The sequence below is a fragment of the Sesamum indicum genome, linkage group LG2 (genome assembly GCF_000512975.1).
Source record: "Sesamum indicum cultivar Zhongzhi No. 13 linkage group LG2, S_indicum_v1.0, whole genome shotgun sequence".
In the NCBI taxonomy this organism is placed as follows: domain Eukaryota; kingdom Viridiplantae; phylum Streptophyta; class Magnoliopsida; order Lamiales; family Pedaliaceae; genus Sesamum; species Sesamum indicum.
In genome coordinates this window covers 12,013,294-12,033,532 of record NC_026146.1, presented here as the reverse complement: position 1 = coordinate 12,033,532, position 20,239 = coordinate 12,013,294, and the positions used below count along the sequence as shown (strand labels likewise).

The window sequence follows — 20,239 nt, the reverse complement described above, 5'->3', positions numbered from 1 at the left end:
TTATTTTCAAAAGTGACAAAAAAATATCAAAATTATAAATAAATTTATTAAACTTAGCTAATCTAAAATATTTTTATAAAATCTAAGTTGGTTCTTTAAAATGAACCCTTAAAATGAATATTATATATATGGAATCCACCAAAAAAATATAGTGAAAAAGTATAATCTACCAACGTTTTGTTCGAAATCTCAAATATTTAATAAATATTGTTAGGGTTGAGTTTTTTTAAGACTTATTTTTAATTCTTGAAATAAAAAATTACTGACTTAGATTTTTTTTATTATATTTTTATATTAGATAAATTTTATCGAATTTATTAATAATTTTGATAATTTTAACACTAGTTGTTACTATATTTCATAAATATTCATAAAAAAGTAGATATCATAAGACACACACATATATGTATATATGTATATATAGTTATATTTTTGTAAGAGGAAATTGAAAATAGATGGTCTCAAACCCTGCCAAGTGTAAACCCTGCTACAGAGAATCTCAGAGTTGCTAGCAGATTCAACAGTCAATTCTTCCTCATTGCCGCTGCCATTGCAGTCTCTACTTCTTTACGTTTGTTTCTTGCTTAATCATTCCCTCTCCCTTTCTCCCTCGCACCCTTTCCGCCCGCCCTTGTATTCCTGTGATTTTCTGTACTTCCGTCAATCGGTGTTTTCCAATGGCGGCGACGGTGAACCTGCCAAGGGGGGTACCTGCTTTCAATTCTCAAGCTGGTTGCCTGTCCTCTGCCAAAAAGATCAGCGAGTTTTTCTTTCAGTGCAGACTGAGGAGGACCAGTCAAAGAGTTGACCTTTATAGGTCTACCAAGATCAGCAATAGCTGCAGCAGCTACGGGAACAGGGAATCTAATGCCATGGCTGCTGCGTTTTCGCCGAATGGCGTGGCACTCCCGGTATGTTGTCTATATGTACGTGTTTTTGTGTGTTCATTTGTGTTCGGAATCTATTGATTTGCCAAAAACGGAGAGTGGGGTTGAGTGTTGTCGTTTGTGTTTTGGAATTTGGACAAGGTTGATTCTTTCGTCGGATTTGAAGAAACTCCAATACTGGACTCTCACGTTTTTTTTTTTTTTTGGGGGATGCATGTGAAATGAGAACTTTTTCTAGTGTTGTCAATCTTCACGTCAAGGGGTAATTATCGTTGCATTCTTTTGAATGGTTGAGTGACATGGGGGTTCTCGACTGCACTATGAACAGCATTTTTAGCGGAGCCAAGATGTTTTGGAATCCCTCTAGCGATCAATCAAGTTGTACGATGTATTTTAACAATCCATAGATGTTTAGCTCGTTAAATAGCAAAAGACCTGAAAGTCAAAATGAGAGCAAATGAGGTACTTACAGGGAATGAAATAGAGAATCCTAACCTTGTGTTAGGATGCATGCATTATGGTGGTTCTTCACTATTCATAAAATGATTATCTTTCGGGAGAAAGTCAAAATGAGAGCGAATGTGGTACTTATAAGGAATGAAATAGAATTGTAACCTTGTGATAGGATGCATACATTATGGTGGCCAGAGTGTTAGTCGGTTGCATCATATAGCCTCCTGCTTACAACTGTGTTCCGTCCAAGGAATTAATCTAGAAGTAGAAAAGGATGCACTTGAAAACTTGTCGTAGGTAGCCCTAGTGATGATACAGCCAATTTGAGATGGTGCCATGACTGAATGTAATGTTGAGGAGTTAGAATTGATTGAGGCAATTCAATACTTGGTTTTGGTTCTTCCTCTATCAACCTCGTTTTTTGGGCTTTGAGGGACCAAACCAGATGGATAGGTCAAATTGGGTATTGGAATTTGATGTCAAGATTGAGAAATTCTTCAAATTAGAGCTAAGGAGTTACCACTTTGGGGCCGGAGGGAATCAAATCTCCAATTCAGGGTAGTTGTTTGTTATGAAATTCAATTTTGGGCGTAGCAATTCTATTTGTCTCTTTCTTGGGTGAGTTGACAATGACTTTTTCTGAAGGAGGTAGAGTTTGCTTTGACTAAGGGTCTCTCATTGTAGAAAGATTTAATGTCGGGTGTTTTCCTCGGGAAGGTTATCTCCAACTTAGAGTTCTCACTCATTGGTATTTGTTTGTTGTTCATAGATTGTTATTTTCTTCTGCGGGAAAGTACAATTTCTATATTGATCTTTGAAAAAGTTTCTTATTTCTTTGACTTTTTTCTCTTGGGTGCCATGGACCAACTTGCTTGACTGTGACTGTGTTGACCCCATGTTTGAGGCACACATCAGAGCCTCCTGCCTCGACCTGTCAAGGGGTGCTCTGCAAGTCAAGCAGGCAACCTGTAGCATAGACCCCATGTTTGGGAGCTTTAACCTTGTGCTTGAGGCAGCTTGCGCCAACTTGGGGTTAAGGTTGCTTGGCTTGACTTGGCAGTTAAATGCTGTGTGCCTCAACCTCAAAATGTCAAGCTGCATGCCTGCACTTGAGTCGCGGGGAACTGAGGAAGGGGTGTGAAGCAGCCTCGAGCCTCGACCTTAAGGTCAAGGTGCACATCTCTAACCGATCACACAGCTTGCCTTGACCTTAGAGTCAAGTCTGTTGCTCGGCGACGTGGTTGCTTGACTCAAATGATCATGGCGGCTCTCTTGACCATGCCTTGGTTGTGGTTCTCGTTTTTGCATAATCGTGTATTCAGTCGCATCAGTTTCTGTGAAGTTCTTTGAGAAGAAAGAAAAATCTTTGTTTCCAGGTGATAGTTGCTCTTTTGATATTTGCGAAGATTTATTCATTTCCTCCTCATTTTCTTTATGAGTCATTCATTCTTTCAATTTTATCGGAGTGTATGACAGTAATCAGAGCCAAGTTTTAATGCGTTAGCTTAACAAAGCCGACCAATATTACCCTCAACGTCTCAAAACAAGTATTAGAAACTTGTTGAAAGTAGACGAAGTTTCTTTTTACTCTTCTTAGTATTTGTATCTAAGCAAATCATCTTGACTTCAGGTTACTTGGATTAACTTACTCTAGGTTGCTATTTGTGTTTTTGGTTATAAGGGGGCACTTTATGACTTTTTGGGTTAAGTCTGTTCTGATAACCTTTAAGAAACTCGTGCTATTTCCCAAGCCCATTATCACTTTCTTGAGGTCGAAATATCATCTTCAACTTTTACGGTTTGGCTTTTGATGAGGATCTAAGAGAAGTTGTTTCTGATCTCAGTAGGTAACTACTACCTTTTCGAGTTCCGTGGAGTCATCCCTCTCTTTTGAGGCTATACTCCTATATGTCTAGTTGTTGAACCTCAAATTCATGGTGTGGCCCAGGAGGGCTCACATTGTCTTGGTTTTATTTTTATTCCATGATTCCACGAGATCATCAAGCTATAAACTGGAGTATGTGATACAACTAGTATTGTTTTCCTAATGTGATCCATACTAGAAAGAGACATACGTATAGTTGTACCCATCATACGGGCGTCTCTGGAAACAACCTTAATACGTACGCAAAAGATTTACTTATTTGGTGTCATTATTTGGCACATTTAGTTGGTCATTGGTTGCGATCCTTAGATACCACCACTTTTAGGACCCAGACATATCATCTGTGCTAGTGGTGCTTTTCGAGGCTTCTCTAAAAGATGCTGGCATAATCTTTGAGGGTCACACTTAGGAGTTGCTACCTTTGAGGGTACATATTGATACTTGAGTTCATTTCCTTGAAGTATGAGATAGTTATTTTTGCACCTCTATGATGCTTTTACCTGTTCATGCTTTTCCTTTATTCAAACTGTAGGGTGTAGGGTGACAGGCTTGGTTACTAGCTTCTCCATGCTAATCTCCTCCTAGGAGTTCCTGTATTCGATCCTCTTGGAAGCCTCACTTTTGGCGAGGGGATTGAGAAGCTCTCCTGGAGTCGATGCTCTTCTGCACATGAGGTGGACATCCTAATTGCTAATTAGCTGAAAATGTTCTGTGAAATGATATCTATCTCATAAGGTGAAAGTTTCCCAGGATGCTGACTTGCCTCCTCTCAATGTACCTCCTCTTAGGGACTAACTCATCTCAATGTCTTAGTCATGCTATTCTCTAGAGCATAAGGTTTATTTGTGGGCATAGACCCTAGTTGAGATTTTCATGCTTTTTTCCCTTGTCTGTAAGGTTTATAGTTAAAACTGCTTTGCTCTGAGCTATTGAAGGATAATAGAATTTAAGGAAAATGCTAGGTCATGTAGGTTGACACTCACCTTCGCCGCTGACTTTGCTATGTTATCATCTCCATTTGGTATGCTTTCAAAGTTATGCCATCTTGAGCTTTGTTCAATCTGGTGCTCTCCTATCAACTTCTGTACCATTTCGTTGGTGGAGATCCCATTCTGTAGTCGTCACTGCTGTCGCTTCATTAGTTCTAGTACTTCGTGAGGGCAACTTTCTCTCTCTGGGGATGCTTAGCTTCTATTTCCCTCCCCCGCAGACCTTAATCCTATGTGCGAGGCCTTCCTATCTCTAATAGTTTCAGGGGCCATGAGAATGTATCAACTGTAAGGACCAGATGGAGATGATGGTCTTCTTATGGGAGGAGTTCTTCCTAGAGGAGGCTCGAGTTGTCTTGTAACTCTTGTTCAAAGATTGCCCTCCTAGTTGCCGACTTGGAGGAGTATGATGCAACAGGAGGCGCTGGTGATCTAATGTGCAGTGGTTCCACCTGTAAAAAGTTTCGCGACGTTCCACACAAGCATCATTCCATTCTTAGATGCACAACCTACTGCTTGGATTCCATCAATGCATCTGGTACTATAGTCAGTATCTTTTTGGTGGTAATTTAGAGATAGGGTAGTTGGAAATTGTGATGCATTAGGATTACTTAAGTCATCTTAATGTTTCCTTCTATTAATCATAGAATCTTACCGAATTTTGACTCAGATAATCTATGTAAACTAGAACTGGCATGGTACCCTTATCTCTTAGTTTTATTTACGGTATATTAAACATGCACATCTCTTTTTCTTGGTTCACTTTTAACTGAACCAGTTTTCTAGATTTGAAGAATGAAGCTAAAATTCAGATGTAGGTGCTTGCTTGTCAGTCGTTCAGATCTCATTTATCCTCATTTGCCTTTCATCTTTAAATCTTTGAGCAATATATGCATATAAATGTGTATCCTGAAAAGGAACTTGAAACGATTTTGAGTTTCAGTCTACTGATGATGGTCTGATGCTGACACGGATTAATGTAAATGCTCAAAGAAAAACAAAGATAGTCTGTACAATTGGTCCTTCCACCAGCTCGCGTGATATGATCTGGAAACTGGCAGAAGCTGGAATGAATGTGGCACGTTTGAATATGTCTCATGGAGATCATGCATCACACCAGAAAACCATAGATCTCGTCAAAGAATACAATGCACAATTTCAGGAGAAAGTTGTTGCCATAATGTTAGATACCAAGGTATTTTTCTTGATAGTTCCCCATGCTAAATTTGAATTCTATTGCAGCTTATACAACACCTATATACAGACACATGACGGATGATTTCCTTGCTAATTGTATTCTAAATTGTGAATTACATCCCTGCTGTATTTGTGTTTCCACAGTGAAAATTTACTATGACCTGGATATTCATTTTCACCGTGCATCATCCCAGTACATATATAAATCACATTAGAACACACTTAATTTACAAATGAGTCTTTTCCTCTTTTTAGTTTTTTCTCCACACTTGGTGTATGTCCTTTTATATTTGCATTGATATTGAGCATGCTAATATATGACCTCTCTCAATTTGATGCACTTTTAATCTTTAGATACTATTCTGAAACTAGTTATGGAATTAGGTATTCATCGATCTTGGCTGAAAGTGTTCCACTTTCTTCATGTTCAATGGCTAGTGACACTAGAAGGCCGCAATTATGTAGACTTAGTGGCAATTTTCAGTTACAGCAAAGTGATTCAAATTATTTTTGGTGTATTTATACTACTTGAAGGTTGTCTCTTCCTTATTTTTAGGTAAAACATTGCTCTCTCTGTTGCTTAGTGCTTTGTGTGGGGTTGGGGATGTGGGTGGGGTGGTTTCTGTTTCTATTTACTAATATGGAGTCCAATGATCTTCGATCAGGGTCCTGAGGTTAGGAGTGGAGATGTGCCACAGCCGATCCTTCTCAAGGAGGGACAAGAGTTCAATTTTACCATTAAAAGAGGAGTTAGTACTGCTGATACTGTTAGTGTTAATTATGATGACTTCATAAATGATGTTGAAGTTGGTGACATTCTACTGGTTGATGGTGAGTAAAATCCCCTATATAGTACAGCAGCTGGGGAAATTGTCAGTGACGTGCCTGTCATTTTATTCTTTGCAATCATGAGTTAGTGCATTTTCACGGCTTTGGATGTGTAATGTGGAAAAGTAACTTGTAATCAGTAATGTTGGGAATCTGAAAAATGTCTCTTTCTCCTGCTATATGCATGCAATGGAATGCATTAGGTTAGACTCAGCAATTTAGATCTTCCTTCTTTTCTTTTTTATTGGTCTTAGAGAGCAGCGTACTGAAGGTGCTACAGACGTAAAAGCCTAAAGGATTTTTTTGATTATCTTTTAGTTTTTTTCGTTTTTGTAAAATTGGAGGATGCCTCCTTATTTAAGCTCTGGTGAAAGCTAAGTTTGTTCAAATGCCTATATAAATGGAATAAGTTGCAAATCCAAGTAAATTCTTTTGAGCTGTCATGCAATTTCTTTTGAGCTAGCTTGTTTTCTGCTATCTAACCAAAACGCACAACTTAGGAGACTGGGTGTTCCTTTGTTGTAGGTGGAATGATGTCATTAGCTGTGAAATCAAAGACAAATGATGTGGTAAAATGCGAAGTAATTGATGGCGGAGAACTGAAATCAAGGCGACATTTAAATGTGCGGGGGAAAAGTGCAACTCTGCCTTCAATAACAGGTTGACTAGCTTCTTGATGCTCTGCAATCTGGAATTTCTTTTCTTCTGGTTTCTACGATCAAAATGGTATAATTTTTCAGCTGTATTTGGGGTTTCATCTGTGCAGACAAAGACTGGGAAGATATTAAATTTGGCGTGGATAACCAAGTCGATTTCTATGCTGTTTCTTTTGTGAAGGATGCTAAAGTGGTTCATGAATTGAAAGATTATCTCAAGAGTAAACCCTATGATCATCTCATCCCTCATTATAATACAATCTTCTATGACTTTGTTTGATCTTTACTACACCCAAAAATTCTTGTCTTCAGGGTGCAATGCCGATATTCATGTGATTGTAAAGATTGAAAGTGCTGATTCAATCCCAAATCTTCAGTCTATCATCTCTGCATCTGATGGGGTTAGTGTAATCTATATGGCAGTTCCTGTAGTTCTTATGCTCAGACTACTGATTATGGGCAAAAGTAGGAATGGGAAAATTTGTACAAATAGCAAGCATGTTTGCATATGGAAAGAGTTCCTCCTTGCTGTCACATATGGAGATCCTCAAGCGCCCGGTTAATTGGGACTAAAGATGAGATGAAAAATTTTTGTTTAAACAATTTGCTGTGGCAAATTCTTTTGCCTATTTTTACACCAGGCTGAGGAAATAATGCAGAAATCTTCTTTAATCTACTAGTCAACCTTCTTCTCTAGAAGATCAAATACCTTGCTACGTTCTCCCGGAATAAAATCATGTTCCCTTGAGAGTCCTCCTGATGCTATTCAGTGTGAGGAAATCTCTTATAAGGTCTCGTACAGGGGTTTACTACTTGGGGTTTGGTGTGAATGGCATGTTCATTGAGTTTGGTGATGGATTATGAAACAATAATCAAATTAAAGAATGAGGTCATATTCTTTCTTTTATATGGTGGTTTACTATACTGGGGAATGAATATGGCAGAACAAACTGTATTTTAATGTTAAAAATGAATTTATTGGGGAAAAGAAAAAAATTACAAGAAAGAGGATGAGAACTCCTGAAAAACAAAAACTTGTAAGCTCTAGGGATTCGCATTTATTCTTGTTGGTCCTGGAAGGATACTAATACAGAATTCATGAAGATTTGGCATTTGACCTGCAGGTTTTACTCACTAATATTCTTAGCAATAACTACCTTGATCCATGTTATAAAGTATGTAGAAGAAATATGTTAGATGGAACGATGCACAAAAAAATAGATCCATAAGTGTTTTCAGTGATGCGAGGTAATACTTGTAACTTCGACAGAAGTAAGGCAGAAAGAGAGGTTAAGGTATTCATCCAAACATCATAGTTTCATATAAATTGGTCCCCATAAAAAAGAAAAGAAAAAGAGAAGAGGACAACAATGTTCAAACCCCAAGAAACAAATTAACTCTGTTCCTAAGTCTTCCGGATTTCCTAATACTGCAAATATTTGTGCATGGTTTGTGTCCTTTGATACTCTGTAGCATATGCTGAAGTTTACTGCCCTCACTTATAATACTTGTTGGCACCTAAACCCTTGCAGACCATCTATATCCCACCTGATCCCTCTGTAAGATTGCTAAGAGGTCTTTCCAAAGTTCGCTTTATAGTTGTTCTTGTTTCATTTCCTTCATGTGGTTGTGGCCATACATGATATGCTTATTGACCTTGAATCAAGTAATATTAGTTCATATACTATAATAGTATATTTAACTCATGCAATCGTTCATGTTGATAGGCAATGGTAGCTCGTGGTGATCTTGGAGCTGAACTCCCAATTGAGGAGGTTCCTTTGTTACAGGTAGTTGGATGTTGAAAAGTCAGAATCACTATAATTCTCCATATATTTCTTGTTTGATGAGTATGGTGATTATTTCTATAAAGAACTAACTCATAGGATATTGATTTCAGTGATATAAGAGGGAAAGGCAAAACAGAAAAATCAATTTCCGTCCAATTTGTGTTACCTAGAAAAGTAAATATAACTACGAATTTCAGGATTGCAGTTGATAGACATGAATATAATATTCTTAGTGTTTGGTTCAGAATAAAATATTAGTAGTTCATAAATTTATCAGCTTCGTTATAGGCACATATCCTTTTAAATATATCTTTGGTATAATCATGATGAAAGTATTGGGCTGGAATTGAGGGGTGTGGGTGGGTTTGACTGGCACAAGCTTCATTTCCCAAATACAGATCATAGACGTAAAACGAAAACTTTGAGTATGCTTTCATTTCCAAAAGCAACCTTAGAAGGCTACTGCTTCTTTAAAGCAAAGTGTTTGGTGGAATGACTTTTCAATAGTTTTCCATGAACAGACAGACAGCATGTGACGAAAAGAAGCTGGAAAAGGTTGGCTGAATAGTCATTCCAACAAATGTTTTGCTTATGGGATAGCTTTAAAGTCTCTATATACTTTTGAGTATTCTTATGTCTATAGAATAATCAGCTTCATTCAAATTTGTCTCATCTCCCTTCTGAATTTTGGAAGAGCTTTCACTATGTCAAGCTTGAATAACATTGGTTTTTGTGGAGTGTCTAACAATCTTCTACTATTAAGCATCCTCTCATCACTCTCCTTATTTCTCTTCTGCTTTTGGTGTAGTGTTTTCTTATCTCCTCCTCCTCCTCCTCCTCGTTTATTCAATTTCTTTTCGGATTATATATATGTCCTGCTTTTCTCCAGATTATTGTTTCCAATACTCATACATTTTTGCCCTTTGTTTTATTGCTAACCTTTAGCCTTTATAACGCTCATTCAGCCTGAGCAGATCTACCACCTGATAGACTAGAACAGCTCCATTTCATAACATTGCTACAGGCAGATGGATTACTATTCACAGCCTTCTAACGGAATGCTGACAGATCTGAACCTTTTCCATGGTTGGCTAATTTTGATTTGTAAATTGTGTAACTTGTTTCTTATGACCAACCTATGATGTTGCAAACAATTATATGAGCATTCCCTCTAGTCAATATCAGTTGGTTTGGAGTTGGATCATAGCATCTGATGTTGGCTGGGAAGATATTGATAACTTGAGCTCATTCTTTGATAAATGATCATTATAAGTCAGACTCGATGGGATTGATCAGTCCTTTTTTTTTTTCGTCATTAATGCGGGAATGGACTAAGAATTTTCTTTTTTTTTTTCTATCATCAAGCCAAGCCCAATTCATGTTTTCTTCTTTTCTTATCAATGGATAGAATTCTCTACTTGTACGACGTAGCTGTTTCGTTCTTCTCAGAATGTGACTCGGTTAATGTGGTTTGTTATGACATTGCAAATCTTGTGATTTCAAGTTATTAATTCAATTTTGACATTATTGCTGCACAGTGCACCATCACTGTTCCCTCTTTAGTCTTGTCATGTTCTAGCGGAGGTTGAACATGCAGGGGATCATTAGAACTTCTTGACATATAGAGAAATGAATCCCCCAGTTAAAATCTATCACTAATGTAACATTACCGAGGTCTTCTGCAATTATAGTCGGGTAGTTAATAGAGTTTTTAAAAGGAATTGGCATTTGCATGTTGAGAAGTCTGGTTCTTCTCTCAATTTTGTTCTACATGATCTAAATGCATATCCAACTAGGTATGGTTAAATTTGGCTGACATGCTAGATAATTATCTTTGTTTTCTGAATTTGTTGGACAAACGGAACCGAGAGTTGCATTTTCTTTTAAGAAAAACATTATTGTTTCCATGAGAAATGAGATCATTTGGCAGTGTAAGAGTCTACAGAGGCAGGCAATTCAAGCATAAATGAGTTTTGTGTGATCTTGTATCAACCATAAGCATTTTCTGGAGCCAAGCCCTAAGGACCTCATAGGTTCTGTTTATTTGCCAGGCAGTTGTTCACTAGTGCTATGAATTGATATGGGCCAACCAGCTCCACAGGTAAAAGGAACAACACTGCTTGGTGTTCATAATGTAAAAAGATCTGAACCTTCTAATGTAAGAATCCTATCTAATATTCATCTACCTCTGTTTCTTGAGTGGTTCATGATGTAACTCCTTGTCACATAGGTGGCAAACCGTACAAATTCCAAGGTGCAAATATAAGAAATGTGAAACGTATATTTCCATTTCTAATAGTTGTAAATATAAACATGGGCTACAAGTTTGTACATTTAAGAATGAGTCCAGTTTGTAATTGTGGTACCTACCTTCTTTCTCTTATATTTTATCTAATGTTTCTGAGAAACAATGTGTGGTGATTGAGTGTATCCTAGGCTGGTGAAAACAACATGAGGGGTTCAAAGAATGTTACCTAAATTTGTACAGGAAGACATTATAAGAAGGTGCAGAAGTATGCAAAAACCAGTTATTGTAGCTACAAACATGCTAGAGAGTATGATTAATCACCCAACTCCAACAAGGGCTGAAGTGTCCGACATTGCGATTGCAGTACGAGAAGGTGCTGATGCAATAATGCTTTCAGGAGAAACAGCCCATGGGAAGTGAGTTATCGTTCTCCTTGGATCACATCTATGCTGCATGTTTTTCCCATGATTGCTGTTTTTATGTCTTAGTTTTTGTTTTTAATCAACTAAATCACTGTTCAATGTTCAAAATTCTTTCTCGTAATCACTGTCATTTTCTGTTGCTACTTTTGTCATACTCAGGATTCTGAACTGAGATGCAAACTTTGTCTGAGTCTGGGTCCAGTGATTAGTTTATGAGGAGAATTGTTCTTGTTTTATTATTTATTCAACTAACTTATATACACTATATAGGCACAAAGCCACAAACGCAAACTATAAATCAAACCCCTCTAAGTTGGGATAAGATGGCTCCCCTGTTTAAGAAAAGGAAAGCATATAATAGGATTTATGCATGTATATAAAGAATGATGAATGGTTGCAGGGATTTGATTGATTCTATTTTCTAGTTTAGGCTCTCTTTGTTTGTATTGTATACATTGAATACAAATACACACAAAAAAATCCTTTTTGTAGATGGGAGTAGCCTAGGAAGATCACTTGACAGACTTGAGATCTATTTAGTAGTTTGAGGACTGACATCATGAATGAAACAAATACTACGAAATATGTGAGAGGTCCAAGAGGAAATAAAGGTTTAGTGGTGAGTACCATCTGGAATTTCACCCTGACGAACAGAGAAAGGCATGAAGCACATGATGGAAACATCCTCCGCAAAACATTTAGTTCATTCATTTGGAACAAGGGTGCTCTAGCTGTCTCATGAAGGTGTCTATTTTTTCTTTCAGCTACACCATTCTGTGATGGGGTATCCACACACAAGGTTTGGTGAAGTATTCCATACTTGGTCATGTAAGTTTGGGAAGTTTCTCATAGATACTCTTTAGCATTATCACTTTATAATGTTTGAACAAAAGTATGAAACTGTGGTTGAACATTAGAAAGAAAGACAGTAAAATGATAAAACAATTCAGAACTTTTCATTAGATAAAGTCAAGTTATTTGAGGAAAATTATCGACAAATGTTACAAAATATCGAAATCAAGTTTTAGACAAAATGAGACACGGTCCCCAAACTTCGGAATGAACTAATTCAGAAGGAGACTAAGCCTTCTTATTGACCTGATGAGTAGATGATACGCAGGGGCATTTTGCAAATTTCGTTGCCTCACAAAGTCCTTGTGCATGGTTTGGAAAATTTTAGTGTGCCCACAGAAATTTTGGTTTAAGCAAAAGCAAGTCTGACCAGTCTGTTGCCCGTAGCATTCTGAATTTGTAATCATCCTTGTCCATGTAAGTGACACAGTTAGAACAAATAATGAGAGCATGGGAATTTCATACTGAAGACCTTCCTGCTTGATCAGTTTCATACTAAAGATTTAGGAGTACTAAAGTACTTATTAGGAGTTGAGGTGTCAAGGAGGAAGAAAGGCATTATTCTATTCAAAGAAAATATGTCCTTGATCTGTTGGTTGAAACTGGACAACTAGGAGCTAAACCGTGTAGTGTAGCTTACAAAAAAAGCAGAAGTATGCTGGTTAGGAAATTGAATTATTAGATAGTATCTCGCCTTTACATTGCATATTCTGTTAGTGTCGGAGCTAATTATGTAATCTTCAACAATCCATCATTGGACTCCACTGGAGCAAATCATGTGCTATTTAAAAGGAGCACCTGGACTAGATAATTTATTGACTCGTTAAACATATACATTATATTTTTCTGCCAAAATAAAAAATAATTAAAAACAATAAATTTTTTTGAATTAATAAAGTAATTAAATATCAAAGTAATATCAATTTTTTCTTACCATGCAAACATAATTATTTCTCAATACTAGATACAAAAAATACACAAATTTAATAACAATAAAAACTAAAATTAAATTAATACAATTTAGAAAAAGAAAAGAAAAAGGAAAAGAAAATTTTCATTCCCTACATGTTGGGAATAGCTAATACCATGTTGGCGGGAGGGAATGGATAATCCCTTATCTAAGGGAATAAGAATACCCATGGGAATAAGTATTTCCAAACTTCTAGCATTCCAATCAAAATTTAGGAATAAACTTGAGAATGTTCATCCCATTCCTATATAGCAATCACACCTTAAGTGCTTTCATGTCATCAAGAAGATGTAGTGCATTTTGGACTTGAGCAACTCCAGTCTTCCTACCAAATGTTCGACCATGGAATAATGGCTGTTAAAGAAAGAAGAATGCAATTTAAGATGTTTGCTTAGTTGAGAAATAGAGATGAGGTTAGTACTAAGTTTTGGGACACGCAATACATGATTTAATTGGGGAATCCAGAATAGATGCATGTAGCAACACCAGGGATAGAATATAAGAATCATCAGCAAAAGTAATATTATGTTGTTGCTAATCTTATGATGGTCAGAAGACTCAGAACATTGATAGGTCTTGTGGTCCGTTGCACTGCAGTCTGGAGGTTCCCAGTGCAGTAAAAGAGGATGAAACAAGGCACTTACAGTTGCTAGCCAATGAAATAGACACGTTCAGTCTCCTGTTTCATTTTTCAAGATCTTGCCTGGAGTAATAGATTAGTCACAAACAGGTTTTGAGCGCCAATATAGGCTAAGAAGGAAAAACAAATCTCTCTTTAAATTGAAGGCAACAAAAGAACCAAAAGGCCAACGGCAATGAAGGGCAAACTATATAATAAAATAATAGTGGAAAAGGCAGTGGAAAATCGAAGTCCCAAAGAACCTGGCTCTTATATAAACAGAAAATGAAGAAGATACATGACATGATTCAGCCATTGGGTTTACATTCATGGACAAACAACACATGGCTAAATTATATTGTTCTCTCTTGTTTATGATTAGTACTGTTATCTCGATATATAGGTTAAATTATCATGTGCTAAATGGGATGATAGAGTAAACCACTCCTAACATTCAAAAATAAGATCATGAGATTTTGAAATCCCGTGATTGGTGCAAATGTTATAGGTAATCAAATAATTAACTTCTTGATTCTCTATACTCCCTGCGAGTTCAACATGGAAAATAATTTGAAGTGTTTGACTTGAAAGAAATTGAGAGTCTTCAAGAAACTTTCTTTTGACTATTGTACTGCACCATGTTGTAGTACCACTAATTAACTTCTTGATTCTCTATACTCCCTGCGAGTTCAACATGGAAAATAATTTGAAGTGTTTGACTTGAAAGAAATTGAGAGTCTTCAAGAAACTTTCTTTTGACTATTGTACTGCACCATGTTGCTATTTTTTGAAGTGTTTGACTTGAAAGAAATTGAGAGTCTTCAAGAAACTTTCTTTTGACTATTGTACTGCACCATGTTGTAGTACCACGTTAAATCATTGGCTCAAAGCCTTCACCTATAAAATCCACAATGTCCGGGGATTCATCACTAGCTAGGGCTTTCGAATCAAAGTATGGGCTTTGCTATTAAGAAGGAGCAGTATTCCATGTATTCCTTCAAAGGGTCAGTTGCCCATTATCCTGACCAACAAATTCAAACCTCCCAGTTGCGTGAACTATTGACCTTTAACTAGGACCATACTGAGGTTTACTTAGTTTCATAAATATATGTTTGAATTATGTTTTCTCGTTTGTGTTCATTATTTGGGTTCCAATAATCTCCTATAGTACTTCCATCTTGATGAAGTTTAAACTTATGTGACAAAATAGTTTACTTATGTTATGGAGGAGATATCCTTTTGCATTTCATACTAAGATTGTTTCTTATTCTGTGTTAGATTCCCATTGAAGGCTGTTAAAGTGATGCATGCGGTGGCATTGAGGACTGAGTCAAACCTACCAATCATCATAAGCTCACCACCAGGTCAATTTGCAGCCTACAAGGTGCATATAGCTCTTACTGCTAATAAACATTTCCTATTAGATGGAGACTGCATGTTGTAGTTTCTCTTATGTACATTTTCATTCTTAATTTCTGTTATCTCTACCTCTTCCTCAAGGTATATTATTGTTGAGAACATCAAAGATGGAGTTTATTTAGTTCCCTTATGTACTAACCTTATTTTTGTCAGTAATTAGGAGTTGATTTTGAATGATGTAGGGAGTGTTTGTAACTGCTTCTGCTTCTACTTCTACTTTTAGAGAAGTGCTAACTGTAGACAAAGATGAAAATTGTAACAGAATCAAAAGTTAGGAGTCTTTGTAAAGACTAGTGAGAAGTAAATATAGCTGTTTGATTCAATGAGGGGAAAATGGAAGTGAAAATGGGTGAGGATGTGAAAGAATAATACTTTTTTTTGAAGCTGTTTGGTATGATGGAAAGAAAATTGATAGAATACTTGTTTAGTACGAGGAAAATAAGTAAAAATGAAAGGCGAATCTTTGTAATTTTACTAATCAATCCTTTCTCTCATTTTGTACTAGAGAATAAAGAAGTTAGTACTGAAATAGTTTGAAATACTAAAAAGATTAAAAGTTAAACCTGAAAACTTACGAAAAAGGCATCAATGCAACCAAGAATAAAATACTTTTTAGATACCAATACCTCAAACTAAAAGGATCTTTTCTTTATAGATAAATTATATCTATAGGGAATGTATTAAATACGAACAAAATGAGTGCTTTTTGTCCTTTTAGTTTATACTTCCACTTATGCGCCCAATTTTGCACATAAACAAAATTGGACTCAGAGGATTCATATACATTCAATTTTACTTTCCTTTCATTGTTTTTGTCTAACTAAATATGGAACTTTTTCTTATACATCTATGTTTACGTATACTTCCACTCGTCACCCGAAGCAAATAATATCTAAAAATTAAACTGGGATTGTTATTGAGAAAGAGCACTTTTTAAAAAGTTTAATTGATTAAAAGTTGTTTTGTCCTCATGTGTGATATTATTTTTGCTTAACACTTGTAGTTGCCATTGGCCAATGTAATTGATTTTCTAAAACAATAACAATTTATTTCAATTAGTATGTTTCATATGTAATGGTTTACAAATAATACTCAATAGTATTAGAATATTGAATACTACCAGAAAAAACTTAATGTGCACCTAAATAATGCATCCACTAAGTAATTTGATTGTTCATCAATGCAATATAAGTAAATTTGCATAACTGTAAAAAAAAAAAAAATATTTTCCCATTAATTAAACAGCGCAACTTAGTTTATATTTTCCTATAGTATAGCAATGATATCAAATGATGTAGCAAATACATATAAAAGTTTCTAAACTATTATAATTGCAAATTGTAAATTGTAAATTTTAGTAGTATTATGTCTTTTAAAGTGTTTTAAAAACAATATCAACTTTAGATGTGCAATCCTAAGAATAAATTGAAAAAGGGTACGTTTACAGTAAGATTATTAGAATGATGGTTAAATAGTTTGGAATGATGTTGAATTTATTTACAACAAGCCAAAGGTAGATGCAATCAGAAGTGCTTTTCTTGATGTGTATCCACAGGGATGTAAAACAAAAGCGACGCTAAATTAATACAAATTATAGGTGAGTATCCCCTTGTTACAATGGTTTAGGTGCATCTTCATGAGCCAAGGTCTTGTTGCACTAATTGCAGGCATCTGACAGGTCTCTTGCATCAGTAATCTATAATCCTGACTCCACCTTCTAGCTTCCTTTCTCCCAATGGGTATGGGTTTGAGTGGTTCCAATCACTACCTTTCCTAGTGAGCAGACTAGGTGATCTCTACTATCACTTATAAATATAAGATTCACAGAATTAAATGAAAAGTAGTAGTTCAAATCAAGAATTTAGAGCCCAAAAGGAGACCAACTAGCTAAGCTAAGGGACCTAAGCATCTTTCTTACCATTGAATTCTGACCAAAGGAAGGAATACGGGGAGGTGCTGCTGATGAAACTCTTTACTGTTGCTTTCTCATCACCTATTTCAATAAACAATAAAGAAACGGGTCCACGGATCCTACTTTGGAACCCATCGTGGATCTCAATGTTCTCAATACTTTCAAGTACATGTTGGAAGAAGAAACAGAAGGAGATCTATTATGAAAAAAAATAAGCAGGAGTGCTTGATGGTAGTGGATTTTGCAAGTGCTACTCTTAGGCTCAGCTTTTCATTAACTCTAAATGTCTATCATTGGGCCTTTTATTCGACACAGGATTCTTATAGTATTACCTTTTTAGTGAAAGTGTGAAGATAAAAACCCTGAGCCTCTGTTAACATACAAATCTTTATAACTCGGTTTGTTCAATAACCATTTGGGATTTCCTAGAATCAGTAAGTTTACAATTAAGCTGCCATGTATTTGCACTTTATTTGACAGATATATTTTTAAAGTGGAATTATGCTAAGTTGCATATTATTACAAGCCAATATTTTCTAGAGTTACTATTACTGGTTGTCCCTATGTTTTCCTTGACGTTGAAACCATTTTTTGCTTTTATTGGAGATTTATGAGTACAGGAAATTCCTCATCTAAGTTCCTTATCTGTCGAATGCTGTTCTACTTGCTAAAACTCATTCTGTATGCAAATCTGCAGAGCCATATGGGTGATATGTTTGCGCTCCATGCCACCATAATGGCCAACACTCTGTCAACTCCCATTATAGTCTTCACAAGAACAGGTTCCATGGCCATAACTTTGAGTCATTACCGGCCATCCTCAACAATATTTGCTTTCACTAATGTGTAAGTTTTATGCTATCAGCCTTTCGGTTGTGGTTTAATTAGCTCCATAATATATTATTTACATTTATGCTGGTGTATGCAGATATTTGTGTTTTAATATTTGAACCTGCTTTTGTTCACAGAGAAAGGGTGAAGCAGCGTCTGATCCTTTATCATGGAGTAATGCCTATATATATGAAGTTTACAGATGACGTGGAGGAGACTTTTTCACAAGCTTTGAAGCTTTTATTGGTAAATGATTTCTATGATTTTTCCCAGGCTAGCTTGTTTTGTTTTTCTAAGTATGGTAAGCATTAGAATTTTTTTATTTCTTCAGTGTAAGGGTCTGGTGACAGAAGGGCAGTATGTCACTCTAGTCCAAAGTGGAGCACAGCCCATCTGGCGTCGAGAATCTACTCACCATATTCAGGTTCGCAAAGTGCAGAGCTGATTGATGTACTAGTAAAGCTTGTTGTGTACAGAAAAATAATTGCATAATTTTATGACTCGAACTCAAACTGAAATAAGTAAATAGAATTTACATTTTCTTTTAATAGTAAGATAATCTGGACCTAGTTTCAGGGGTTTGACATGGACTGCAATTAGTTCTGGATTAATGTTGGGTACAGTTGAGAGAGGGGACTTAGTGACTTACAGATTAGAACTTCAAGAAGGCTAAAGAGTTCACATTTAAGCCATTTGGTTAGTTCGAATAGAATAATGAAATCAAATGGAAAACCTTTTACATTTACATCTGTTAACATAGTCTATAAAACTATTCAAGACAGTGATAAACTGCCATGTTTCATGTTCAGTCATGAGTAACTACGCCTTTGCCTATGATATTTTTATTGCTTGCTTCCGCATCCCATATTGAATTTTCCATTTTGAATTTTCCATTTTGAATTTCTATATTGGAGTTCCCATTTCACGTTTCAATATCCTTGCAATTTATCTTAAGAAGTAGCAATGAAAATTAGTATTGCCGCATCGCAATTGGAACTAAGAGGTAACTACTTGCAGAAGATCTCAACCTTCTAAAATTTTTGGGATTTATCTTCAGTTCATCAAACATCCCTGAAAAGTCTAAAGAAAAAAGATTGTATTACTATATCAAATTTAGCGAATCATATTATTTCATTTTTAGTTATGAAATTAATGTAAACTACAATGATGTGTTTTCAGTGGCATACAATTATTTAACATATCTAAAAATTTATGGAATTGATTGAAGAAGTGGCTTCTTTTGATATCTCAATATTATTTTCGTAATCTTTTACTTAAAAAGTTTTAATTAGTATTGATTTATACAAACTTATAAAAGTGAAGAAGAAAGTTGATACCACAATTAACCGAAAAGGCAAACTTTAAATATTTTCCGCAAAACAAAAACATAAAATCCAAAGAATACCATGAAACTAAACAAACAAACTGAAGGTTCAAGCCATAAAGGTCAAACAAAAACGAAAAGGACTAATGCAAATGAGGAGTTTAATTGTTATATTTTATTGAGCAACAATTAATTTAGTAAACTTATTGCTTAAGCTTTAAATACTCAATAATTTTGTTTCTTTAAATACTTATAAAATAATTTATATTTGATTTTTTTCATTGATTGAGTTGAAATCAAATTTATGGAATCATGCATAATTTTGCTGAGGTCATGTATCTTTTTTTTTTTTTTTTTTGCTGAGGTCATGTATCTTATTAGTTGTACTTTCTGCAATTAAATCAACAAAGCTTATTGGAATAAGTAGTAGAAGGACATTATTTGAATAAGAAAGCTTTATTAAGAGTAATACTTGAAATTATAAACCAAAGTACAACTAACAAGCATCAAGTTTACTATAATTTTTATTTATTGTGATTATAGTCTTCCACATGTAACAAATGTAATTTTTACTACGTTTATTATTTTTTTATTTATTGTAAATTATACTCTTCTATACATGTAACACGTGTTTTGTATTTAGTCTATCAAAAACACGTTTTGTAACTCCCAGAGCTTCTGTTATCCCAGCAAATTAACTGCATAGTTGTAGCATGCACTTTTTCTAAGCTCTAAAAAATTTCATAAAGGCAAGTATCCTCTTGGTCAGTAAATTAGCATAGCAGACAAGAACCCAAAGCCCATTTGAATAGTGCAGAAGTAGTAGGATGATTATTGCATGAGTCCTTGCAAGTTGGCTCAGTGGAACCTTGGGATAATGAATTGCTTGAGCGCCCAATAAGTTGTTCAGACTAATGGATTTTGTATGGTAATCTATTGCTCAAATCCTCAAGAAGT

At 35.6% G+C, this 20,239-nt stretch overlaps 1 protein-coding gene across 1 annotated transcript; it reads left to right on the top strand.

Moving 5' to 3' along the window:
- Window positions 440-18,699, top strand: LOC105155945 (pyruvate kinase isozyme G, chloroplastic). Its single transcript, XM_011071929.2, has 12 exons — window positions 440-911; window positions 5,158-5,409; window positions 6,077-6,242; window positions 6,765-6,899; window positions 7,006-7,116; window positions 7,208-7,296; window positions 8,623-8,685; window positions 11,174-11,349; window positions 15,075-15,180; window positions 17,825-17,973; window positions 18,096-18,204; window positions 18,290-18,699. The coding sequence occupies exons 1-12, from the start codon at window positions 678-680 to the stop codon at window positions 18,401-18,403; spliced, it is 1,704 nt and encodes a 567-aa protein (XP_011070231.1). The 5' UTR covers window positions 440-677; the 3' UTR covers window positions 18,404-18,699.